Source organism: Diplotaxodon limnothrissa, linkage group LG20 (assembly GCF_057381915.1).
Source record: "Diplotaxodon limnothrissa isolate DT_005_m linkage group LG20, D_limnothrissa_male_GT1.1, whole genome shotgun sequence".
In the NCBI taxonomy this organism is placed as follows: domain Eukaryota; kingdom Metazoa; phylum Chordata; class Actinopteri; order Cichliformes; family Cichlidae; genus Diplotaxodon; species Diplotaxodon limnothrissa.
In genome coordinates, this window is record NC_140615.1 from 24,327,418 (window position 1) to 24,354,598 (window position 27,181).

The 27,181-nt window shown below is 41.9% G+C and overlaps 2 protein-coding genes across 2 annotated transcripts; both read left to right on the forward strand.

Moving 5' to 3' along the window:
• The first annotated feature begins 898 nt into the window (after positions 1-898).
• On the forward strand, positions 899-6,122 carry LOC146610972 (prostaglandin E synthase 3-like). The gene is made up of 8 exons (XM_085344433.1): positions 899-1,027; positions 2,173-2,286; positions 2,388-2,457; positions 2,565-2,663; positions 2,757-2,846; positions 4,851-4,907; positions 5,042-5,069; positions 5,179-6,122. Coding segments are annotated over exons 1-8 (480 nt in total). The 5' UTR covers positions 899-1,025; the 3' UTR covers positions 5,199-6,122.
• A 3,836-nt stretch (positions 6,123-9,958) lies between these two features.
• On the forward strand, positions 9,959-26,107 carry baz2a (bromodomain adjacent to zinc finger domain, 2A). Its single transcript, XM_085344216.1, has 30 exons — positions 9,959-10,128; positions 11,041-11,164; positions 12,343-13,242; positions 13,797-15,884; positions 16,052-16,327; positions 16,414-16,743; positions 16,823-16,883; positions 17,281-17,389; positions 17,540-17,641; positions 17,771-17,993; positions 18,092-18,153; positions 18,247-18,312; positions 18,428-18,820; positions 18,921-19,175; positions 19,272-19,486; positions 19,577-19,651; positions 19,739-19,913; positions 19,994-20,056; positions 20,142-20,286; positions 20,380-21,014; positions 21,099-21,441; positions 21,619-21,774; positions 21,858-22,018; positions 22,347-22,412; positions 22,516-22,799; positions 22,905-23,040; positions 23,161-23,307; positions 23,420-23,649; positions 23,773-23,916; positions 24,191-26,107. The coding sequence occupies exons 2-30, from the start codon at positions 11,041-11,043 to the stop codon at positions 24,348-24,350; spliced, it is 8,124 nt and encodes a 2,707-aa protein (XP_085200342.1). The 5' UTR covers positions 9,959-10,128; the 3' UTR covers positions 24,351-26,107.
• Positions 26,108-27,181: the final 1,074 nt, after the last annotated feature.

Consider the following 27,181-nt stretch of genomic DNA (forward strand, 5'->3'; position numbering starts at 1 on the left):
AACCAGTATCCAGTTTTCTAGACTGTGTTATCAACTTCTGATCATTCCTTGAAAAGGTCGATGGCTTCAAACCCTGCTTTACTCGTTTGACTGCCGTATTCGGTGTTCACCGTTTAAAAAAACAAAAAACTCATTATGTATTATTTATCTTTTAGTCTTTTTTAAGTAAAATAATACAAACTTCTTAACAAAATTGTGTGTTGCTGTTCTTTTGCAGTTTTGGGGGCTTTTTTGTGGAAATACTTAGAACTGGTTGTGGGTTTGACACTGCCACCGGGTTGGTAAAAAAAAAGACAAAAAAAGAAGAAAACTTCATACTAAAACTATGCATGTCCTTTTACATGTTTTAATTCTATATTTTATATTGTATTTATTTTCTGACTGTTTTATTTTCACTTGAGCACATATTAACACAGATTATATGTGCTCAAGTGTTTTAGATTATAAGTAAAATTGTCGGGATATTAGGTCCGTAGGTGTTTGGACAGTTTTTCTTTTTAAATATTTATTCATTTAAACCACTTAAATTAAACCTGAAAGTGAGCTACATCTTGCTTGATTTAAAAACTGTGGTGGCAAAATAAAAATAAATCATTAAAAACAAAACAAAAAAACCGTCAGAGTAAAATACTTATGGATCTATCTGTATTTATATTTTTGCATGCATTTGAGTTGCTAGTTGCAGTTACATACTACAAGGATCCTGCAGCTTCATAAGCCTTGATAAACCGTTTGAGGTGTTTGGACCGCAGTCAGGTTGTAGTGACTTGCCATAGTAGTCGCCCTCTCTCGCATCACTCGCAGCTGTGGCTGAAAGCTCTAGAAACGTCTAGTGCGCTCGGAGTGCGTCAGCACTGCTATTCCGTAACTGGGATACGCAATAAGATCCGGAGTAGAGTCCAGGGGCTAGAGGCGTTTGCTTTGGCCGTGTGTTGGGCGGCATTCCTTCTTGTTTTACAGGCGCCACCGATCTTTTTCACGAGGCTGTTTTATCTGTGATAAAGAAATTCACTTCACACCAAGACATGTAAGTTGTGGGGAGCGTACGTAAAGGCGCAGTGGAGGGAAAGTACGATAGTACAGGCTGAATGATTAGCTAGCTTTAGCAGCTTGAAACATGCTGTTGGAAAGGCGGGAGGGTGGCATGGCCTCAATGAAGTAGGGACTCAGCGTGACTCGCTGCCTTACAAACTGGGTAAAACCTCACAGTGTATCGGCAAGGCTAATATAGCAGACCGCTTTATCCTTCATTGGCGAAAGAGTCGGTTTATTTTAGCTGTAGCATGGGTCAGGTGTACCGCATGGCACGACTAGCGTAGCGGCACCGCTGTTAGCTTGGCTACAGGAGGCTTCATTAAGACTTCTGGAAGGCTAAGATCAGATTAGCATCGGATCTGCGGCAAGATTTCCGATTTGTAAAGAAAATCAGACTCCATCAGTGGTTTTGTTTGGGCTGTAACGATGTTTAAAGCTAGCTACCCCACACTGCATTGAGGGTTTGTAAGAGGATTTATCTAATGAGACAGTCACCACAATGCTAAGAGAGCAGTAAACATACCTGTAGCTTCCATGCAAAGACCATTTAATTAATGGATGCAGGTCAGCCAGGCTCATGCATGTGTTCTGTAAAATTACTTGAGGTGGAAGTGTGTGGTAATGAAGCCAAATATACCCATCATTTAATTTGTATCCATTGGTGTTTTTAAAAAAAAAGAAAAGTACATGGCTTTTCTGTTCATCCCTCATGTTCAAAGTTAGAGATGAGCTTTTCAGAACTTGTCATGCTACTAGACCACATTAAGTAAAATTAGCAATACTGGCTCACATTATACCCTAAAGACTTAAAAGTTAAAAGGAAAATTTGAGAAGGGGGCCCCTCCATCCACAACAGCTTGTAAATGTGTCTTGTCACAGTTTAGTATCCACAGATGTCTCACTTTTGATACTGGAGCAGTGTGTGTAACTCGATGCTCTTTACAGCAACCTCACACAAAGGAGGTTTGATAACAGGCTGTCTTGTCTCTTCACCAGCACTCGGATTATTTATTGTTTGTTTGTTTTTGTTTTTTTTCATCGAAGTTGTTTTTGAAGGCTTGAAAAGCTGAACTTTTAAAGGATAAAAGTGAGTTGCATGCTTTTTCTTCTTTTCTCATGCCCTTCATTTTCTTAAAGGCATCCAGCGACTGCCAAGTGGTACGACAGGAGGGACTCTGTTTTTATAGAGTTCTGTGTAGCAGACAGCAAAGATGTTAAGATCAATTTTGATAAAACAAAGTGTGGTTTCAGGTGAGTTTTCCTAATTCTGGCTACATTTATCTGTGCATTTCTTGTTGGACCTTCTCTTATATGGTATATTTATAGTGAGTATGTGTCTTTGTTCCCTGCAGCTGTCTTGGAGGAACTGACAATGTGAAGCACGAGAATGAAATAAACCTTTTCGATGCCATTGATGAAAATGTAAGTTGTACTGACCGCTTTCAAAAATGCTATAAAACATTTATTCACTGCACACAATGCAGGAGTGACCGCATTTGTTTCTGTGCTCTGTTTAAACCTCGACCCAGGAATCCAAACACAAACGCACAGACCGCTCAGTGTTGTGCTATCTACGAAAAGCGCAGCCAGGGAAGGCGTGGCCGAGGCTAACGAAAGAGAAGGCGAAGGTCTGCCACACGTGAGGACATCTGAAAAATATTCAGATTTAAGCAACGACAGCAATTTAAAAAAAAAAAAAATTGTTGACTTTGTTTCCACAGCTGAGTTGGCTCAGTGTCGACTTTAACAATTGGAAAGACTGGGAGGACGACTCAGATGAGGAGATGGGCAACTTCGATCAATTCTCAGATGTAAGCACTTTGATAAAATCATACTTCATATTTGAAAAGTACTTAATTAAAAAACACTTTTCACGTAATGAGGCTAATACAAAGCTTTAATACAGACAGTTTCAAATTGAACCAGCAAAAGAAACAACTTTGAAGGCAGATATAGGGTACCTGACTGTAAAAATACTTTTTTCCCCTGCTTTTTATTTTTTTAGTCTAAATAAACTCAGCTAAAGCCAACAAATGCCAGAGACATAGAAAGTAGCCCTCTCTTTTCTCTTCCAGACATGTCATCCTCCTAAAAACAGTAGGTTTAGGCAGACTTCTTGCAGACTCTAGTCTCGACTCTTCCAGGTGAAAATTCCTGTACTTTAACCTACTTCCCCACATGACCTTCTTCAACATACTTTATACTAGGGCTGTTCGATATAACGATATCTATCGGATGACGATATAAAAACGTCTGTCGTTTCATTTTACGCTATCGTTTGTTTCGTGTTACGGCAATGTTTCTTTCACCGTTTTGATGGTCACTGTAGTGGCTATATTAATTTCTTACAGTTCTCTTTCTCTTATTTTTAATATAACCACACTATGGACGGACAAGCGCCTGTTTTTATGCGTTGTCGTTAGCAACAACGACAGTAAAACCATTGTGTCCACTTGTTTATTTTCCACATAAACCTTTCACAATAAACCTCAAGATCCTATTGAGACTTTTCAAAATAAATTGAATCACGTGAAAGAGCAGATTATTTACGGATGAGAAGTAAAAAAAGAGCCGCCAGGTGCTAAAAAATAAACCTTAGACTCAAACGTTAGAACAGGCTTTTCCCCGCAGCACGCCGTGTAATAAATACTCACAAAGAAAACGGCAGCCGTTACAACTTATGTCTAAAAATGTATCGTTTCATGCATCGGTTAAAACACTCGACTCCAAGTACACGACGCCCAGCTGGAAACACTTCACGCATGTCGAGCTGCCCGAGATTCACAGAATTTACAGAAAATGTTACATTTTTGTGATTTATATCGTTATCGGACGATAGATGTCTTATATCGGGATATGAGATTTTGGCCATATCGCACAGCCCTACTTTATACTACTTATCAGATCTGCATAGGTTGAAGTCTCCCATCATCTGCACATTTTTCTGAATCTAAAAACGTGACACCTATGTGCAATTGGTTGAAAGGTTATTTTATTACTAGTGTGTCTAATAACAACAGAAATCTGTTGACTACCCGTGTCTGTAAATGATAAACTAAACAAGTTGTTTCTGCTCTGCTATTGCCAACGTTAAAGTGGAACCATTGTGTTTATGTTCGGCCATATGTACTGTTACAATGGTGGATGCTGGTAAATGGTCATATTAAACAAAGTTTCAAATAATGAGCTCAGCAGATTTTCAGGTTGCTCCTGTTTGTTAAACACCAAAGCTTCAAACTGCTCTAAATACTCAGTTTTAGTTGTTTTTAACTAGTCTTGAATCTTGATGAATTCACTGAGAGGTTAAGTCTAAATAAATATAGGGCGTCCACCCAGGAAGCGATTTGCTCATAATGTATCAGTCTGTCACTGTTGGTTGCTAGTGGACATTCCAGGCTCCAGTTGCCTAGGTAACCCTGTAAAGTATTTACAAACCTGTCATACATTAATCAGCAGTATCCCCAGCTCTCATTGGTACTCGCTTCAGTCGCGCACCTAGAAGTTGGGAAAAGTAACCCTGGACTCACCCACTTCCCATTGTTTTTGTTGTGTTTTTTAATATGAATGATCATTTTGAATATAAATTGTGCAAAAGTACTCTGGTAGAGTCCAAGACAATATAGAACCATGTATATTTTCATATAAAGGGCTGGAATAAGTGTAATCGATCTGCTTTAAAAAAAAAACAACTGTTTTGACTGATTAATGCATGCCTCAAATCTAATCTCATGAGGAAGAAGGGGAAAAAAATCAATCTGTCTTCGACTCGTTGGCATTTAAATGATGTGGCTTTAATTGCTAATCTTATATTGCAGATGATGAACAACATGGGAGGAGAGGATGACCTACCTGATCTAGACGGTGCAGATGATGTAAGACCTCCTCTTCAGTCATCTCTTTGATTGATCTTATATTTATAGATAAGGGAGATTTTAATTGGTGACACTAGAGGTTGTGGACGTAACCTAAGATCGATTTCACAGGTCTCTTATTTTTTTTCTTTCAGGATGAATCTGCAGATAGTGACGATGAGAGTAAGTATTTGAGCTTCTGTAGCATCTACACTTATAGCTGTATTTATTTATTTATTTATTTATTTATTTTCAATCAACTTTTAATGTCTCCTTTTCACTTTGCTTTCAGAAATGCCAGATTTGGAGTAGAAGACCATAAAACTCTGGAGAGAAAACAGAAGAACAGAACAGAGAAGACTATTAACAAATGTATATCTTGAAACTGAAGGCAGTGACAAACAACTGTACATAATGAGTCAGTAGCCATATTTAAATCCATAGCCTCAGCTCCAAACCTTTGACCAATCAGTTCACTGAAGGTTGATATGCATGGTATTGTACAGAGCAGCTATCTCCACTTCCATTTGCTGTACTGCACCTTTTGGATATCTTGTTTTACTGTTAAATATTACAACTAAGCACACCTTATTTGTTGGAGGGAAAAAAACTGTATAGTTGTCCTCAACTGAGCAATGTGTGTTAAAGAGATTGACAGTCTGTCTTCAAATGAATTGGTTCAAAGCTGATTAGGCACAACCATTCCTAATGTTGTGGTTTTTAAGGTAGTCGACCAGTGTAGTTTCTCATGATTTTTTGTTTTTGTTTTTTCTAAGAAAATAATTAGGCAAATTTACCAGTTGGGTTCTTCTTCAAGCATCTCTCATGTGCGGTGAATTAGAGATCCAAGAAGACTGTTTCAGTAGCTTAACCTTCCAACTTACATGTTTCCCTTTACTTCTTGTTTAATGCTCGTTAAAAAAAAAAAAGAAGAAGAAGAAAGAAAATTGGAATTTTCTGAACTCATTCCAGGCATATTTGCATCTTCCCAGTGATCACCTACTGTACTTTGTTAATCTGAATGAATTCAACATATGGACTATGTCTTTATACCACCGAACGTGCACACTTGTGTCAGACTGCACAAGTGAGCTGACATATTTTGCAGCTGGTAAAGAGGCTTGAAAAACGCAGCTTGATTGAACGATACGGCGACATGTAATGACCAAATTATACTTGCACTGTCAATAAACTGTAAAGGGAGACCAGTAATGTTGAATTAGAGTGGGGATTCTTTTTTTTTATTGTCTACATCTTTCTAATAAACTGTTGAAGAATCATTTTTAAATGCTTTTTGTTTTCTTAGATATGAGGTGTCAGGGTTAATGAGTTAGCCTGCCAATATCACTGGCGTTTTGGGACGACTTCTAATCATTGGAAGTTCAGGCTGTGCAAATTTGGACTCTTATTTGAATCGGATGCAAATGAATACAGCAGGGATGATGCAATTATTCTCTGTCAAGTTTATAATGTGAATGTTTTTTGCCCAACTATAGTAGACTGAGTTTAATTTTGAGGGACCACTGGGGGAGGAGGTAAATTTCATAAATGCATCAGATTTTTTCAAAAAGAAAATGCATCGGGGAAAATAAATTATGACAGTCTCGCTGATCTGCTTGCCACTTTATTAGGTACACCTGTTTAACTGCTTGTTAATGCAAATGTCCAATAAGCTAATCACATGGCAGGAATTAAGTGCATTCAGGAATGTAGATATGCTCAGGATGGCCTGCTGAACTCCAGACTGAGCTTCACAATGAGAGGATTTAAGTGTCAGAAAGGCTGGTCCGAGGGATTCTTCTGCATAACCATCTTACCATCAAACCAGACCAGTTGTAGTTTTGCATTTTCCAATTTTTATTTTAGTTTGTTTTGACTCTTTTTTTTTTTCTCCTTTTAGTTGAGTGTTAGTTTCAAGGTTGGGTTTTGTCATTTCAGTTCAGTTTTTATTGTATTGAAAAATTTTCCTTTTACTTTAGTTTTTATTAGTTAATCTCTTTTTTGATATTACTATATGGAGAACATATACGAGAGGCAAGATTTGGGAAAATCTGTTAAGATACTGCAATACTCTCACAGTCCTGTAGACCTCCAGCAAACCAAAGTCTCACCAAACACCTCCATCAAAGACTCATCAGGCAAGAAGTGACAACAAAGTTTTACCAAATTGACAAAGACTGAAACTAGTTAATTTTCCAAGTTCACAAAATAATTTCAGTTAGATTTCTTTCTTATTTAATTTTAGCTATCGAAAATGTTTGGGTTTTTTTTCACATCTAGTTTTGTTTTTTTGTTTTGTTTTAGCTATAACAAACTTACACCAGACCATCTTGGGTGATGGTCCGGCAAAAAGAAAATATCCAGTCAGTGGCAGTTGTCTGGGTGAAATGGCTTTGTTGATGCCAGAGGTCAGAGGAGAATGGCTAGTCTGCTTTGAGCTGATGGGAACGCAACAGTTACTCAAATAACAACTTGTTACAACCAAGGAATGTAGAACAGCATCTTTGAACAAACAACACATCTGTTAGAAACAGATGGACTGTAGCAGCAGAAGACCACAACGGTTGCCACTCCTGTTAGCTAAGAACAGGAAACTGAGGCTAAAATCCCCACGGGCTCATCAAAACGGAACAATAGAAGACTGGAAAACATTACCTGGTCTGATGAGTCTTGATTCCTGCTATGACATTCAGATGGGACAGTCAGAATTTGGCATAAACATCATGAAAGCATGGATGCATCGTGCCTTATGTCAATAGCTCAGGTCCCTACCGGTGGTGTAATGGTGTGGGTGACATTTTCATAGCACACTTTGGGCTCCTTTGTACTAACTGTCATGTCATATCACAAAGCTCAGATCATCTCAAACTGGTTTCTTGAACATGACACAGTCATCAGATCTCAGTCCAGTAGAGAACTTTGGGGGTGTGATGAAACGGGAGACACACATCATTTGCAGCTAATAAATCTCCAGTAACTTTGTGATCCTATCATGTCAATATGGAGCAAAATCCAGAGAAATGTTTCCAGCATCTTTCTGAATCTTTGCAATTAAAGCAGTTCTGAAGGCAAAATGAGATGCTATACATATCTAACAAAGGAGTTAGTGAGTGTGTATTTTAAGCTCAACTATAAAATGACTGCTGAGTGTATGATGCACTAAATAATTTACTGCAAAGAAAAGGAGGTGGATGGCAGTGAAGCTTCCTAAACTAGAGAAATATTATAAAAGACCTTTAGGGGGCATCAGTGAATTGCATTGGGATCAGCCGACATGGGATACGCATAATTACATCATTTTAACATACAAAACGCCCACACGTCATTTACCTTGTACTGGAGTATTTGTACTTGAGTAGGATTTGGGGTAACTGTAACTTTTACCCGTGTATTTCGGCGCTATGACCCTGAAGCCTTCAGGCTCCTCGGCCCAGAATATTAGCATACTTCCTCTTCGGGCCTGAATTTCTCACTGATTGTCATTCAGCAGAAGGTGACGGTAATAAGCAACATGAGTTTCCTGTTTTCACCCTGAAGCGCATTAAAATAAAAGCGTGGCTCTCATATACAGAACGTTTATGAGAGACAAAGAGAGACATGGCAGTCATATGATGAATTAAAACCCACTAAAGAGTTCTGCAATAACAAAAACTGTGGTACAAGTACGACGTCAAGAGAGGAAAAAGCTTCTAAAAACTTACTTTGCTGAAAGTTAATAATCTTTTAATCTTTTTTGTTTTTCAAGTGAATGTCAATTAAGATAAAGATTGAGATAAAGCTAAAAGATAACTGGCCAAATATGTATGAAAGTGTTTCACGATGACTGGTGAAACTTTCCACTCAAGAAGACTGGAAGGCTCAAGGTTAATAATATTGTAATAATAATATTTACCATGGTGATGTAATGATAACAATTATGCTTCTCTAAATGAAGCTATTGCTTGATTGACTTACTTTTATTTTCCTCCAACACGTTTCAGACATGATAAATGTCACAAGCACATACTAATTGCGATCATACTATTGAAGCAATAAGTATCAGAATTAGAAGCATTTAAAGTAATCATAAAGATGCCTTTACATAGTGGAAGGATTATATGTCAGAAGCCTTGCTATTCAACACACACAAGTAAAAAAGAGGAATATATTAATATTATTAAATCTGAACAATATAGAGATAATATGAATTGCAAAAACAAAAAATATAATCAAATGATAATAATATATAAATAGACAATAACATAACAAAATTAACATAAAATATATGTCAATTAACCATAGCAATTATGTAGTAAATTATTTTAACTTTGTCTCTTTAATGCTGCTTCAATTCTAGACATCTGTAATAATAATGCAATAAAATTATTATAATTCTTCATAATAAAAAGGAACTATTTTTCATGTTTTACGTGCATTTGGTTGGTAATTCTTTTACTTGTAATAGCAGATACTATTGTTAGTATTGACTAATAATAATAATAATTCCTATATTATAATAATAATAATAATAATAATAATAATAATAATAATTATCAATAATAATAGTTATTATTATTATTATTATTGCTAAGTTTGAGCTTTTATCTATTTGTATTTATAGTTTAATGTCCTTGTTTATTTTTTATTTGTTTAGTTTTATTTATTTACTTTTTTTTGGGTGAAATTTAGTGAACAAATGTAACCGGATGCATACGTAGTTATTGTTGGGACATTTGCTCCTGTTCGCTCTGTTCTGTGATCATGGCTGCACCGGACCACACCAGCCATGTTTGCTAATTTAAAACCCAAAGGTTAGGGGAATAGTTGTTTATTATTTATCGCCTTGCCATCTTCACCCGCACATCCGTTAAGAAGAACGTTTAGAGACACCTGCGCCTTCGGGACCCGAGGACTGAAAGGTCGGACACGCTTTTAGAGAAATATCGGGGAAACTTTGGACGGTGGAAGTGTGGGAGGATCGTGATGCTCTGTGAAAATTGTCTGTGCTCGCAGCGTAAACAATGTAACTTCATCTGGCTGCTAGCTAACGTTAGCCCGTGAACAAAAGGGGAGCACGCCTCCATCTGTTAACTAGCGAGCCTGATGAGGGGGTTGATGTTGGTCATTACCGGCAGACCGGTGGATATTTATTTCGTTCGCGGAGCTCTCTATCACTGATGGGCATCATGGATCCAACGTAGCGTGGTTATGGTACCTGCTACCCGGCTATGAGCTAACATCGCAGCGCTTACTCTGGATAAACGTAAAGGATGCTATTAAGTTAGCTACGTGGCTAGCGTATGTTAGCTAGGCTCTTTTGTGATGATTTAGCTAAATAACCTTGGAACTGGAGCGGGGTGGGTTTTCGCACGGAATTTCACGTTAAAATAAACTGTCTGAATGGCTTTTTGAAGAGTTGAACTTGTATCCAACGTTATCAATGGTTAGCTCAGTTGACTCGCAAGTGGTAGAAATGGGGGTTTGTTCGTTTGAGAGCGCAGCTAGCGCGACAAGCTAACGCCTGCTATTGCAACGGCCTTACTGAAATAGGAAATCAAGTGTCCTGAGGGCTATTTATGCATTGCAGACAGCCTTTAAACGGAGAGTGGCGTAGAAAACAATTATCCAGGCCTCACGGTGTGAAATATTATCACTCCCATTGTTATTGAGCTGAGGCCGCCGGGTCTTCAGACTGTTTGTGTCTGGGCCGTACATTTATCACCGTAGACCTGAAGAGCCTGAGCTCGTGTTAGCAGCAGCAGTGCCTCATCAGCGGTAATGATGAGCTTCTATCGTAATATCCCGTTTGTCCATTACACTCGCTAGGGCCTGGCATCTGCTGTTGCTGGCTGCGACATTTTGACGGTTGTTGTTGGAGCGAAATGGTTCTGCCTGTCACAAGCCGCAGCTGCCAGAATCACCGAGGAAAGACATTTCGTGGAAGAAATAGCACGCATTACGTAGCGTCGACTGCCTTCAAAAGTGCACGAAAAGAAGCGAAAATGAATTAAATAATATGTTTGAGAGCCATTTGGTCATGCAGATTCTCACACATTTAATCCGTGCTCAGTACCTGCACCGCTTCCATACGTCATACTGTAGACTAACATTAGGTAGCAGACTGAATGAATACATTTAATAAATTAACTATTTATTTATTTTTGATGTTTTTCAGATGGATTCAAATAATCATTTCAACTATGGCACTCACTCTTCAGCAAACTCAGGACTGAAACTCTCCTCAGGGGATTCTCTTTATACTAACGGGTCCTCCATGAGTTTTCCTCAGCAGGGGAAGAGTGAGTATTTCTGCACCTTAGAATAAAATGAACCTTACTGTTTATATATAAAAGAAAAAAATTGTGGCCTTTACCATAAAGTGGGATTAGGGGGCTTACTGAGTTCTTACTGAGAACTACAGGGTTAAAACCCTGGGTTTTCAATGGTAGGATTGTTGTTCAACTTGGAATATATCACCGTGGTAACTTATAGTGCAGAACTCACCTGCTAGAGCGGTTTATGTTCAAGATAAGACAACATCAGGTATATGAATTCATCACTAGAGCATTTCTTTGGAGAAAAGACCTAGAGGTTTTAGAAACTGAAATTTTTGCTTTTATTTGCTGAACATCAATTAAGAAACTCAGATTTCCCTTTTCTTCAGGTGAGACTTTATTATTCCTGATGTTTTTTTGTTTCCTGCAATGATATTTATTGTTATATTATCCTTAATATATTTATGCGGTGCTCACCTAAGCCATGAAACTGATGACATTTCCACAAACTACAAGTAGGAAAAAGTACCCTGACCGGTTTGAACTTTTTGTGTGTGTGCTGTTTCCTTCTTCTCAAAACACTTGACATCACTTGGGCTGCAGTTGAAAGAGAAAGCTAGAAGTGTCTTAGGCACATCTTGACATTGAATGAACTGTAATACTGAAACGCCTGGTAACTTACGCAGCATTTTTTCCAGCTTTTCTTTCTTGCTTCAGTTAGGCCAGATGTTTTTGGCATACTGGGCCTTTTCCAGTCTTACTGACTATATCACTTAAAGTCCGCACACGTTCATACAACAATTGTAATACTGTCCTTTTCCTCTCTCACATGCCCACACACTGCTTTCAGTCTGTATTATGTGTTAAAACTCCTTATAGTTTTTTTTTAATATTTTAATTTTATTCCTTTGTAACATCAGTACTCTACCTTCAGTAGATTTGTGGATGATTGGTCAAATGCTGCCATTGTCACCCTTTTAATGTGCACATGGTCATAGCTAGATTGGGAAACCCTGGCTTGATTTATGGAGTTGGTAACCATATTGACCACTTAGCCTGATTGACAAAGTGTGAAACCAGATAAGGGAATGATGTCTTGGGTATGTTGAAATTGCTTTGCAGTACAGGCCCCAGATCTCAGTGACTCAGAGACAGATTTTTACCATTATAGCTTTTTTTCAACTTGTATTTCTTACTAACAGATATGAATGGCGAAATGAATGTGAATGGCGTCACTACTGTACTCGGATCCAGTGTCCCTGGTTCCCACCCACCATCGGCCCCTTATCCACACTTGAGCAACCACCACCAGAGCAGCGTGGGCTATGACTACTTGTGGGGAGGGCACCCTCAGTATGGCCCAGCTGTGAGCAACTCTCCTGCGCATGGGATGCATCAGAAGCAGTCTACACCTGGGATGGTTCAGCCTCAGTCACAGCATCAGTTCCAGGGTCATGGACAGTACCAGCTGAATGGGGGGATAGAAAGCTCCCATCAGGCCCCTGTTTCAGGCCCAGCGAACATGCCTCTCACGGGGAACCAGTACTGGAACAGGAGTAACCCTGGCACCCAGCAGATGAGTTATAATTCCCATGGCATGTATGGGACCTACCAGAGTCAAGCACATCCTGGGATTACACCACCACAGCATCACCAGCAGCAGTCCTTACAGGCAACCCCTCATCAGGCATCACAACAACACTTCCATTCCTCCCAGCCTCTCCCACACCACCGCCACCAGCAGCACCAGCAACCACAGCATTACGGCATGATGCCGAATGGGATGCCGTATTACCAGCATCAGCACCCGTCCCTGTCATCACCCCAGCAGCAGCAGCAGCAGCCGCCACCACAACAGCAAACTCAGCCACAAGCCCAGGCTCAGATGATGCCTCCAGCTTCTCAGAATTTCACTCCTCCACGTGGCAGCCCTCAGCACCACAGCTTAGGCAGAGGGAGCACTGGCAGCCCTCTGCCCGTGGGGATGTCCTCGGCACAAATGATGTCACCATCAGCTGTGCAGGATAGTGGATCTCCAAAGGGCCACAGCAGGGAACGGAGCCCCCACTCTAGCAATGTGGGGATGTCCTCTCCAATGCAAGGTGACCCTTAAATATATTTTTGTTTTTTGCAGTTTCAATCAATTTAATCAATCTGTGTATAGTCTATTTCCTCATTTTAATGCCAGCTTTTGAGTGATACAAATAACTGTGATAGACTGTGTTAGTTGTTAAATGTGAATTGATTACTTGACCAACAGAAACAGCTGATGTTTTGTCCTGGTAATCAGAAAGCCAAATGTATTTAGACAAAATATTGCAATTTAATGAGTCACCTTTTAATTCCTGGAAAAGGATAAATAAATCATCAAGTGTTAAATTCATAATAAAACAGAAAATATTTCCAGTCTTATTTAATACAGTGTTCAGTATTACGTCACTCGTTGACATTATTTATTATTGGGGACAGTGCCATTATTTAACCAGCAGGTGCCAATGTTTGACTATGTTTAATGTCTGATCAGTCGAAATTATTTTTTTATTTTTATTTTCACTATCTATGTTTAGTATGAGAATAAAAACCATGTGTTTCAGTGTACAACAATCTCGCATTATATTAACAGTTTTGCTATGTTTTTTTTCCCTCCTTATTTTAGGGCATACGAGGGAAACTGTCAGGGAGGTAGACACAAGCTACAACGGCAGTGATAGGTCACCTGTTGCCCAGAGGCTACCCAAGACTGATAGTCACCAATCCAAACCTCCTGCTGCTCATGTGGGTCCTCCGAGTGATTATCGTCAGCTTTCGGAACAGCCAGCAGCTCAGCGCCCAGAAATGTCTTCCCCAGTCAGAGATCCAGCTGTTAACCCACCTCCTCAGTCGCAGCTCTCTGTGGCTACAGCAAATACATCTGTTTCTTTAACCAAGTCCTCAACACCACCTCAGGTGTCTGCAGCTCCTGCTTTCTCTGGATCTCCTACATCTGAGGCTGGACCCACTATAATTTCGTCTCCTGATGTAGAATCTACTTCACCACAAATATCAACACCTCCCAGTGTATCCTTTGCCCCATCTCCAACAGCTGCTCCCAGGCTCTCTTCTCCTCCCCTGATGGTTCAAGGCCTCAGGCCTCCCCCTCCTGGCATGAGTGATATATCACCTGCAGGATTCAAGCATCTGTTAGTGGGGTCTTCATCCACCTCATCGCTTCCTGTATCACCTTCAAAGCTGTCTACACCTCTTGCTTCGACTGATAGTTTGTCTAGACCTGCAGCAGTTTCTTCAGTCTCTTCATCATTGGAGTCTGCATTTCATCAAAAGCCTGCAACTGTTTCTGGACTTCCTGTACAACAGTTGCCTCCTTCCATAGTGTCTGCATCTACTTACTCTGAACCCAGCTTGTTGGTTGAGAGGCAAATGGTTCAAGAATCTAAGCCACCTTTGATGCCACCACGTTTCTCTGATGCATCTGGAGGTCAACATGAAAAGCCTGGACCCCCAAAACTGATTTCTGACTCTGTGGCTGCAAATTCCTCATCTGGCGGTTTAGCTCCATCTCAGATGTCTTTATTGGGACCTTCAACCTTGACACCACCTGGCCCTTGCTCATTGCCATCTGCATCACCCTCTTCAGTGGAAAAAACTCCTCTAGTTGGCAGTGAACCAGCATTCACACTGCAGGGTCAGAAATACACTCCTCAAGCTGTTGATTTGGGTCTTTCCATTGCTTCATCACCACCAGGGGGCATGAATTTGCCCTCGATCACTGACCATGTAAGTCCTACAGTGAGACCTCTGTCTACCCTACCTCTTCTAACCACTCAAGCCTCCAGGACTGCACCCCTACCCAGCCCTCCTGCCTTGGTGTCTGTGCCTCCTGTAACGGGTACATCTTCTGGAGTGGTCCAAAGTTCTGACCTTGAGCGACATCCTCCTAACACCGCTCCTCCTCGTGTGCTAAAGCAGTCACCTTCCAAGTCTGAGCACCATGGCCATTGTGAGGACAGGAAAGCACTAGCTGATAAAAGAAATGAAAACGCAGAGGAACACCTCCCTTTGCTTGATTCAGGCCTGGTAAGGATGCCACAGCTGGAAGCACCTGAGAGTCATAAATCTGAAAGTCAGCCACCCAAATCCCTCTCTGAGCTTCCTGGGAAAACTTTACAAACCACACTCGCTCCTGATCAAAAGCCCAAGAATGGGCAAACAGATTCTGAAAATCACCACATGCCAAGTGATGTCTGGGCAGCAGAGGACTGCACGATAGACCAAGCTCCTCTCAGAAAGTCTCCATACCTTAGCAGGACAAGCTTTGCAAACTCTTCGCATCCGGCCTCTCAGTATGACGGCAATTCAACCTGCAACACCCCCTCTGGAATCAGTGTCGACTCTACTTTAGAAAAGACCTCTCTTTTAGGCGGTGATAGCTCATGGATAGAGGACTCGACTCACTTTGACAACAGCTTTCACGTGAGAAAGGGCAATTCTCAGTTTGACAACACTTCCTGCGCAGAAGAGGAGCCATCTAGTATATTTGACAACTCTGTGGAAGACTCCAGAGACAACACATTAGACTCCACCAGGGAAGGAGAGACCTCAGAAGCAGAAGAAACCAGGAACGGCTGCGAAATTACAGGAGAATCAGTGATGGAGTCTTCTCTAGACAACACCTCTCAGACTGAAGAGCCTCCTGTTGATTTGAGTGATGTGTCCAACACACACTTGTTTGTGTCATCTCAGCAAGGTACAGTTATTTCTTTTCTGATCATTAAAACTAGTATGGCATCATTTGACAGGAAGAAGTTGTCAGTTTAAATAATAGAGTATTATTCTTTATCAGAATATTCTTTTCTCTGTTGGAACTGTACGCCTAACATCACTTACTTAGTCTTGAGCTCTGTTCATTCTCAGGACCTGAAGCAGGCTGGGATCCCAGAGGACATGATACACCAGACTCATCTGGAGGCATTAATACTAAAATCGCTGCTGATGACACAATGACACCACCAAGTTTCAAGATGAGAGATGAGAACTTCATCGCCTTCAGTACCCCAGCACAGAGCCCTGCTGTACACCCACTCCAACAAGTTACTGATCAGACTTTGCCAGCTGCCGGAGGAAATCTGAAAACCCCAGGGAAACCACGCAAACCTCGAACTACTAAGGCAATATGGATTAAACCTGCAGGTATTTAACAGTCGACTTCCAACAGAGTGCTATTCTAATAGTATTAGATTTTACCTTACAATATTTTTTTTCTCTTTTGTGTTCAGCTCCAGAGGAGGTCCAGCCGAAGCCTCGGGGTCGAACCCCAAAGGTGGAGAAAATGAAGTCTAACGAACAGGAAGGGACTAATGTGGAGCCAGCTAAGGGCAGAAAGAGAAAGAAGTCTCTAAAGGTTGATGCGCACGAAACATCTGGGGAGGCTGGGCCTTCCACAAAAGAGGTTGATCCAATAACAGCCACGATTGACGCTGTTTTGGCCAACGCTTCATCTATCAGCCCAACAGTCGAGAAAGCCAAGAAGATGAAAAGGGTGAAGAAACAAGATGCAGAAACAGCTGGTGATGATGCTGATGAAAACGACGACAGCTCCACTGCAGGTAATGAAAAGGCCATTTTGTTGAAAGAAGATGTCACTGTTTAAGAGTTTGATGGTAAACCTTTGGTTTGTTGGAACAGGTGAATCTGGCAGACGAAGAGTGGCAACAGAGGAGCAGGTCCAGTTCCCTCTGCTGCACGGGTAAAGTTTCCTTTTACTGTTTATTGAGCTTTTACACGACACAAATTCAGTCAGAACTCGTCATATAAAAAAAAATTCTAAGTCAACACAGTCAAATATTCACATGACAGAAGCGCTATTTGGATTTAGTGAGCACGCTTATCTTTGCTGAAGCTTTAATAACTGATGTCAAGTTAAATTATTATAAAAACGTCTTCATTAACAATGTCAATTTTTCAGTGAGGTTTTGTCCTTGCTAGCCAAATGTGATACCATGGAAACCTAGATGTAAACAAACTAAACCAGACGTATATCTGGAAGGATGATAAATTCATATTTGTTGTTTACAAAAATATCCTTAAATTAGTTGGAAAAAGGTATGACAAGACTGTAATGATCAACGCTGTTTTAATTGTAGTTGGAAGAGAGAGATTCGTGTGAAGAAAATGGAGAACCGGATGAAGGGCGAAACTTGGTACTATACTCCTTGTGGAAGGAGGATGAAACAGTTTCCAGAAATTATCAAGGTGAATTTCCCAGAACTTTTTAATTATTCTTAAAAAGTTATTTGAAACTCTTAAAATCATGGTCTTCTCATTTATGGTTTTATATTATGTTAAAACTCGGATTTTTGTCTCATGCTTCTCCGGCTGTGTCTTTATTACTTAATGACACAGTACTTGAAGAAACACACAGACAGTGTGGTCACGCGAGAACACTTCAGCTTCAGTCCACGCATGCCTGTTGGAGACTTCTACGAAGAGAGAGAAACTCCCGAGGTCTGTATATTTTCACATTAGAACTATAAAGTATTCAAATACTCAACAGTTAAACTTTAGGTATTAAAAATGCTTAAAAAATATATAGGAAAATTGTTTTTGAAAGTCTGTTTTCTCTGTGTTTTATAGGGTGTGAAGTGGGTCCTTCTGGCTAATGAGGAAGTTCCCTCTATGATCATGGCCATCACTGGTCGTCGTGGTCGACCTCCAAATCCCGATAAAGAAAAACCTCGCAGGGTTCGTGGGGTAAAGGGAGGACAGGTCCGTCGCCCCGGTAGACCTCCTAAACCGAAGATGATTGATTTCCTTAGCAAGGTTGATGCCAAGCTGCTTAAACGACTTGAAGCCAAGGGTGAGTAAAGAAGTTGTGCGTAATGTCTTTGCTCATTCTATAAACTCATTCTTTCTACTGCGACTAAATAATTTTTAATTCCCTGTGTTTAAAAATAGAAGCTCTCACAGAGGAGGAAAAGGAGAAATTGGCTAAAATCAAAAAGAAAATGAAAAGAAAGGTATGTAGATCAAGTTGATTGTAATCCTGATCTGTTACACTATTCATTTATCATCCTGATTTTGTTGGTGCCGTTTATTTATTGTTTTTTTAGGCAAGAATGAAGAGAAGGGAGGATGCAAAGATTAAGAAAATGAGAGATGAAAAAAAGAGAGCAAAGGTAAAGAAAAATGCTTAACACTCGTGTCCTCAGACGCACATCTTTATCACCTCCACCTCTTCATCATTTTGTGTTTATTTCTTATTTTATTTTATTTTATTCATTTTTGTTTTAGCTCGAGCAAGAGGCCCAGCACCTAGAGGCAAAGGCTGAACCAACTGACCCATCAGCGCCACAGGCTTCACAGCCGGCATCAGAGTCTGCTGCAGAGCCTAAGAATCTCGGCCGGAGGAGGTCAATTAAGGTTGAGCCCACCCCACCGGTTCAGCAGACTGACACGGAAAGGGTGGCCCAGGGTAAGAGGGTGCTGGGGGCTCGGAGTAAAGCCAAGGCCCTGGCTAAAGCTCAGGCGGAGGCAGAGGCTGCAGCTCAGGCTGTTCTGGCTGCTAAGAGGGCAGCAGAGCGGAGAGCACAGGCCCAGCGACGGATGGAGGAGCGGAAGAGGCAGCAGTTGATAGCCGAAGAGCTGAAGAAGCCCACAGAGGATATGTGTCTCACTGATCACAAAGTGAGTTTTAATTTAACCCCCTTTTTAGAAAATGTTTTTTTTTTTTAAATTTTGATGTAAAAACTGATGTTTTGTGACCTTTGAACTTTGTTTCCAATAGCCCCTCCCGGAGCTGTCCCGTATTCCTGGTGTGGTGCTTTCTGGAACAGCTTTTGCACACTGTCTGGCTGTGGTAGAGTTCTTACACGGGTATGGAAAGGTGATCGGTCTCAACATACCCAAGGACATCCCCAGCCTTGCTACCCTGCAGGAAGGCCTCCTGGGCCTGGGTGACAGCCAAGGAGAGCTGCAGGATCTACTGCTAAAGCTGGTGGAGGCTGCACTACATGATCCAGGCCTACCATCGTATTATCAGGTGTGTGTGATACACTTCAAGCATTCTGCTTATTAATGTAACCCCATTTGGTATGTGGCGGAAACCCGTTAGTCTGAGTTTTTCTTTAATCTCCAGTCGGTAAAGATCCTTGGGGAAAAGCTGGTTGAGTTGGAGCTGACCCGCAGCACAGTTTCAGAAGTACTTCGCATTTTTTTGGAAGCTCATGGCTATGAGACAGAAGTGTGCAACACCCTGAGAACCAAACCATTTCACGCCCTGCCTCCTGACACCAAGGCAGCCATCCTGGGTTTCCTTGTGGAAGAGCTTAACAGCAGTAACACTGTGATCAAGTATGTTCAAGATGATTACTTGTTCTAAGACTGCTTAAAGGGAGAGTTTACTCAAGAAACAGTAAGATCAGTGTTTGTTTTAAATTTCAGTGATATTGACAACACAGTGGAGAATATGACAACCTACAGGAAGAACAAGTGGATCATTGAGGGGAAACTCCGAAAGTAAGATCAATGTTCTTAAACGCTTATTTTCAGTTCTGCTACTTATCCAAGCAGTATTAAATGTTGGACTTGTTTTCCTCCTGCCAGGCTGAAGGCGGCGCTATCACGTCGTACAGGACGCTCAGAGGAAGAGCTGTGTTTTGAGGAGAGGAGGCGTAGTGCAAGAGTAGCTGAGGAGGAGAACCTCAGCCTGGAGGAGAGTGGTGTAATCCTTGAGAGAGGGAACCGCCGTGCACGCAAAGAAGAACCCAAACTCAGTGATGTATGTTTCAGCTCTACTGTTTTAACTACAGCACGATCATGCATGCACTTGAGACTAATTGAACTCCTTCTTTGCTGCAGAGCGAGAGCCCTACCAATGCTAGCATTCCAGAGCTTGAAAGGCAGATAGATAAGCTAACTAAGGTAAAGCTGATATGACACAGGCACAGTGCTGTATACATGTTTGTTGCTTAATATTAAATATTCCTTTGCTCTTAATCCTCCACAGCGCCAAGCGTTTTTCCGTAAAAAGCTGCTACAGTCATCTCATTCCATGCGGGCTATACTGCTGGGGCAGGACCGTTACCGGCGCAGATATTTGGCCCTACCTCACCTTGGAGGAGTTCTCGTCGAGGGCCCTGAAGAGCTGCTGAGTAAGTCTGAGTCTAAACTCGAATATTTATGCTTTATAAACCGTTGACTTGTCTGTCGTTACTTCAGCATTTCCTTACTGTTCTATCTTGTAGCTTCTGGAGAAGTCCTTATAGCGGAGGTGCCTGTCACCTTCCTTAAAAAAGAGCCCAAAAAGGAGCCCAAAGTTGAGGAAGCTCCCTTGCCAACCACTCCTCCTCCTACTCTGCCTTCCTCTCCGACTTCTGCGACCCCAGGCCAGGCCCAGACCTTCTCTGCGGAGGAGGAGGATCCCCTCCCGGGCACTGCATCCCTCATGAGCAGGCCGAGAGGACGCGGACGTCCCCGGAAAATCAAACCTGAAGTTGAGCTTCACCTCCGCACAGCAAAAATCCGCCGCCGGCGTAGAAGTAGCGTCAGGTCCCGGAGTGAGGAAGGGCCAGGATCACCAAATAGCGGGACACAAGACCTCACACAAGCGGCTTTCCAGAGCTGGCTCAGCCAATCACAGGAAGCAGTGATGAATGGCACATGCTCATCAGCAGGGGAAGCTCCAGAGGGTAATCGACCGGAGGAGAGTGTTAAAGAGCTGGCAGAGAAGCAAGGACAGTGGTTCAACCTGCTCCCCAAACAACCGTGTGATGATAACTCTCTGACTGAGCTCCAGACGCCCACTTCACCCAGCTCACCCCCCAAACTTCTCCCGCAGATCCCGAGTGCTCTGTCTGCACTTACTGCTCCACTCGTGCAGGTTAGCCACCAGAATGATGATAGTAAATATTACAACAATGCACAGTCTGTATAATGTAAAAATCAATAATCTCCTCCTTCTTAGCCGGACCCACTTTTGCCTTGCCTACCTCCTGCTGACCCTGTGGTTCCAGCACCACCAGCACTACAGGACATTCCACCTACAGGCCCTGGTTGTGCTGTCCCAGCCAGTTCTCCACCAACAAACCCTCAGCTCCTTCCAACTCCCAATCCTCCAGCTCCATCCACTCCTGCCACACCTGCCAGACCAGCTCGCAGGCGAAGGAGAGGCAGCAGAGGGAGCAGTCCTGCCCGCAGAGGGCCCCGTGGAGCTGCAGCAAAACGCCGCGGCCGCCCACCAAACTCAGTTTTCCAGGAGCTTGAACAGCAGTACTTCACACAGCTAGTGGTCAAGCCTATCCCAGCATGTAAGTACTGAAATGTATCAGTTTTACCTCAGAAATTATTTGAATTCCATAAATATGCATGAAGATTTCTGTGGCCTTCACTGTTTTCTGGGGTGACATACTCTTCCTGTGTTTTTGGTTTCTTTTTTCACTTGTTTAATGTGTTTAATTTTGCTTCTTTTTCTTTCCCCCCTCCAGCAATGGTGCGTGGCTGGTGGTGGATCAAGACCCCAGAGGAACTGTTTATCACCTTGCAGTCCCTCCATCCAAGAGGCATCAGGGAGAAGGTGCTCCATAAGCATTTAGCCAAACACATGGAGAGCTTGGCCGAGATATGCACCAAACCGATTAACGGTGAATGTTGTTAATTGGATCATTATGAGCTTTCCCATAATTGTGCCATATTTGTTCTCATTAAGATTTTCTCATCCAATTAGACCCAATCTTTGAGTTGAAGGTAGAAGAGAAGGATGCTCTGCTAGAGGCTCTGCAGCAGCCCTGGCAAGTGCAGGAGAAAACAGTGGAGACAGACATCAGCGCACTACAGTGGGTGGAGGACCTGGAACAGCGGGTTATTGCTGCTGACCTCCATTTGAAGGTAGAAAATCACAACTAAAACCACACAATAAAACAGAACCACTCTGTATTCTTAAAGCTTTAACAGGAGTGAATTAATGTGATTTAAAGAAAATAAAAGCAGGAAATGTTTGCACAAGAAGTTCATATCCTCTGCAGACCTCGATATCCCTGCTTTGTGTGTGTCTCTGCTGTCAAAGAATTCATACAATGCTCCAGGATGCAGCTTTAGGTTTGAATATGCGTAAACTTTAAATGGCAACAAGAAAAGTATCTAAGTTACAACAAATGTGCATGTAGATTTTTTTTAATTTTTTGTAGTAAAACTTATTTTATTTTGTTTTTTCAAGGCACTTCCTCAGAGCGCTATGACCGATGCTGAAACAACCACAGATGCACCAATGGCCGAATTTCAGGTAAACCTTAAAACACTGATAACACATTTCCTCTGTTGAAACCCGATGTGTGTTAAAGTCAGTCACTGATACTTAAATTCCTCCTATCTCTGTCTCCTTTAAGCCCTACACAATCCCAGATCCAGACTCCACACGCGATGACCTCCAATACTACGAACATGACGCTGACCCACGTGACGACTGGATCGTGCGAACCAAGAAGGAGTGGTCTGGCTTGCCGCGAATCGCCACACACCCGCTGGACCTGGGCGTGCTGCGGCTAGCCAACCTCGAGCGAAACATCGAGAGACGCTACCTGAAGGAGCCGCTCTGGAACCCCGCAGAAGTGATGCGCCTCGCTCCTCTCACTCCCACACCTGGAGAGGAGCATCCCATGGATGTCATCAGGTGAGAAAAACAACCTGGACTAAATGGGATAAATGAATCCTACATTTCATATGGTACACTTTTTTTTTTCTTTTTTTGGGGTTAACTAATTTTCTTCTGTTCCAGTCTGGAAAGTGAAATCACGTCTCGACTGCGGACATGGCGTCAGGCTTTAGACCGCTGCCGTAGTGCTCCCCAGCTGTGTCTGTGTTTACTTCAGTTGGAAAAGGCCATTGCTTGGGAGAGATCTGTGACTAAAGTGGTAAGAAATCTTAGAAATGCCTGGTTGGACTTAATTTCACTAAATTCTTCTCAAACTCCTAAGGTTTCTAACCTTTATGGGATAAATGCTTCTCTCTTTTCTTTCTTTTTTTTTTTAAAGATCTGCCAAGTTTGCAAGAAGGGAGACAATGATGAGTGCCTGCTGCTGTGCGACGGCTGCGATCGTGGCTGCCACATGTACTGCTTGCGGCCTAAAATCACCCAGATTCCAGAGGGAGACTGGTTTTGTCCCACTTGTGTCGCTAAGGTGAGAACTCCTCTTCTCACTCTTGACGTCATAACACTTTGAGCCGTTTTTCAATCTTAAGATCGTATCCCTGAAATTGCTTCGTTTTAAGAAATATTCTCCTTTTTTGTAGGATGAAGACGATTCACTGCGCTTGTCCAAAAAGCGCACCAGGGTGAAGAAGAGACGTTACGAAGACGACAGCTCCGAGGACGAGGTGACAACACGACGCAGTTGCGGAATGACGACACGGCACAAAGACGTGACGACACCTCCCTCATCTTCTCGTCACTCCGGAGAAGGAAGCAGCGCTAAACGGCGCCGCATGACAACACGCAACCAACCCGACCTCACCTTCTGCGAGTGAGTCCCACCTGCCATGAGTGCACCAGCTCTGCATGATATGATTTTAAAGTCTTCTGAGATGTTTTGACAGCTACATTGCGGGGGATTCGTGTTAATACTCTTAAAAAAAATTCCTGCCAGGATCATTCTAATGGAGATGGAGGCTCATGCAGACGCCTGGCCATTCCTTGAACCTGTCAATCCCCGACTGGTGCCAGGTTACCGCCGAATCATCAAGAACCCCATGGACTTCCTCACCATGAGAGAAAGACTGTTACAAGGAGGGTAAGTGCTGATTATGCTGCACGTCTCATTAATGCAAAGAAGCGTAGGGTTCACTGCATTGCAGTGGGGAGGGGGGGGGGGTAGTCTTTCTCTCTCTCGCTCTCTTATATGAGAACTGAATGGAAAAGCACAAGAGTCTTTAGATCACAATGATGTTAGATCAACTGCTCTTACTTTATACAGTTCAATGATTTGGATTTTTCAGACATTTTTAATCCCTGCCAGTCATTTGTCCCTTGTTCTAAGCTTCTCTGCCTGTTTATCCTCATCTCAGGTACCTCAGCTGCGAGGAATTTGCAGCAGATGCTCAGTTGGTCTTCAACAACTGTGAGCTCTTCAATGAAGACACGTCAGAGGTGGGAATGGCAGGACATTCGATGAGGCGTTTCTTTGAGAGCCGCTGGGCGGAGTTCTACTCAAATAAGGAGAAATAGGAGCCTACGACGATCCCCGCTGATGGTGGGGCTGTAGACTGTTGGTGCTTTCACCGTCCCAGTCACACACTCTCCATTACTGCTAAGACTGTCTGGAGTTTCTTCCAGCTATGTGTATTCTCTGTAAAGGTATATATGTATAGATTTTGGCTATTTGTCTGTTATTGTTTCCTCTACCGGCCTAACCTTTTTCTAAGGGCCCAAAGCTGAACTGGGTTGAACTTGTACCCATTCCCCATCGCAGATAGCGAGAACGAGTCTCTGTTCACCTTCCATTGTTCCGTGTCTCCGCATCTTCACCTCAGCACCTCATTTTTGTTAGCGTTCTCCTGTCATGTCCTTTCACGTGAGCCCCATGTCGTAGCAAGGCCTTTGGTCAAGCCCCGCTGTGGGTTGATGACGCGGTCTCAGGCCCTGAGTATTTTGGCCCTCAGACTCACCCTGAAGGTCAGGGACCGATCACACTATTGCAGCCATCATGCTGGATACTGGACCTGCTTAGCCACCACTCAATGACTAAACGTATCGAAACTCTTCAGAGCTTGGGCCATTTCTTACCTGTTCATTGGAAATGTAATGTAACGTGGTCTTATGCCTAGAAGTAATTTTTTTGCTCAATATATTTTTATTATATATTCTATATATAAATATATATAAAGATTACAATAGCTGGGATTATTTAATAGCAATAGCTTGTAGTGAATGTGTACAGATTACCTTATAGAGATGTCTAGATGATTTATGAAAAGGCCAGTTAAACTAAAAGGAATCTGTTTCTGGACTGTCATGAGTAGACGTTGTATAACCTCCACTTAAAGTCTTGCACGCACACGTGAAACACTTTTCCACCACCACACACAAACATGCACACAGTCCCACACAAACACACAGACACACACCCATCTCCTGCTGCTGTGTGAAAGACACTGGTTTCCGGAACTGGAGGATTTTTAGTGTTGGTCGGTCAGTCGTAGACTATTTATTTCACTTTCCTGTCTGATAAGAGTAAATATTCAGCTAGCTACACCTGATCTGTGTCTCTGACTGTGTGCAACCAAAAGGATGGCACTGTAATTTTAAGCACTTATTAAATAGTCCGTTTGCGAGAACACACAATGAAAGTTTGCTTTTACACTGTAATCAAGATTGACAGGAGTGTATTAAAGCTTCAGACCTGCAGTTCTCTCACACACACACGTTTTTCTGTAGCTCGTCTGACCACACGAACACCTCTGAAAGGCTACAGTAGGCTAAAATCCTCTCTTTTTAAAGACTAGAATTGCAAAGGAGCTGACGATGAAGTGCTGGGCACAGTGCTGCCTGGGTTTCAACCTTACATTCCTTTTATTGATACATATTTTTTGTGCTGTACATGGGCCAATGTACAATGTTGCACGGCATGGTTGGTGTGCTATGAAGGCGACAGGATGACTCCACAGTCTGGGTTTTATTTAAACTTGTTTCTTACACTGAACTCAACACCGCTGATAGGAAATAAACGTGGATGTTCCCTATTACACTTAAAGGGACAGTGGGGTTTTTTTTGTTTTTTTTTTCAAAAAACAACAAAAAAAAGGACAAAAACCAAATGTGGTGTTAAGTGACTTTTTAATAATGTACAGTTTTGGTGACTTTAAATTTGTTCCTTTATATTTTTAGGACCAATTCATCATTTTTAAGAGGAGGTATTACAAGACTCTGTTGTATTAAGGTGATGTAACACGTGTGCATCTGTAGAATGTACTGTGAGTTGAATAAAGAACCACATCTAGTAGAAAGTACTTATTTCTGTATTTCTGTTTTGCCCTTTCTCCACGGAGCTTTATATCTGGATGCTTGCATCTCTTCTCTGTCCGTCTCCCACTCCGCAGTTGTTCGATTTCCTTCAGGTGCTTCAGTTTTATCCTAATCTGGAAAAACTACCTAGTAACTGGCTATTTAACTGAAAGTTTTAAAGGTTCTGCTTGCAAAGTTCAATAGAAAAACTATTATATGTTCTACTCGAGCAGTTGGGTATACAGCTCCAATCTTAAAACCATCCATCTTGTAAACTCTCATCCTGACAAAACATCTCTGTGGACAACGATCCTTCAGGGATGACCTGTGGTTTCAAACGTGGGTTGCTGGTTTGGGTTAGTTCTAGTAAATCCTGCTAATGTTCGATTGAAAATACATTTTTAAATTGTAATCTTCATATTTTTCAAACCGTTGCTGAATATCTTTGCTGTAATACTTGGGGAAAGCGCTGCTTTTGGGTTGTACCCGCTTTGACTTCAGAACGAAAGAGATTTTGCTCCATGTTGACATGATGATACCATCCGAATGTTGCAGCGAAAACTGAGACTCATCCAACCAAAAAACATTTTTCGTTAAACGTTAAAGCAAGCAGTCTGGCATTCTCCACTGACATCACCAAGACATTTTCACCCGGAGAACTGCCGCTCGCTGGATATTCTCTCCGTTGTAGACAATTCTCTGTAAATCTCAGACGTACTCGGATCATCTTGTACTAAAAACCATAAGATCGCTTAAATTGCGCATCTTCCAAATTCAATGCTCATTTTGAACTTCAGCAGGTCATCTTGACCATCTCTACACTCCTGAATGCATATAAATAACCTTTAATGCCAAACAACTGCTTCCCCTCTGACTCAACCATTCACAGAAAGCTAAGCAGATAATATAAACGCTGGATGGATTTATTTCCTTGTAGATTTCCTGATACCACACACTGAACCGCACATCAGCACACAGTTGAAGGTTTCATATTTGAAATATGTGGTATGTTTTTGGTGGAATCAAAACATTTCTGTATCACCACTTTAGTTACT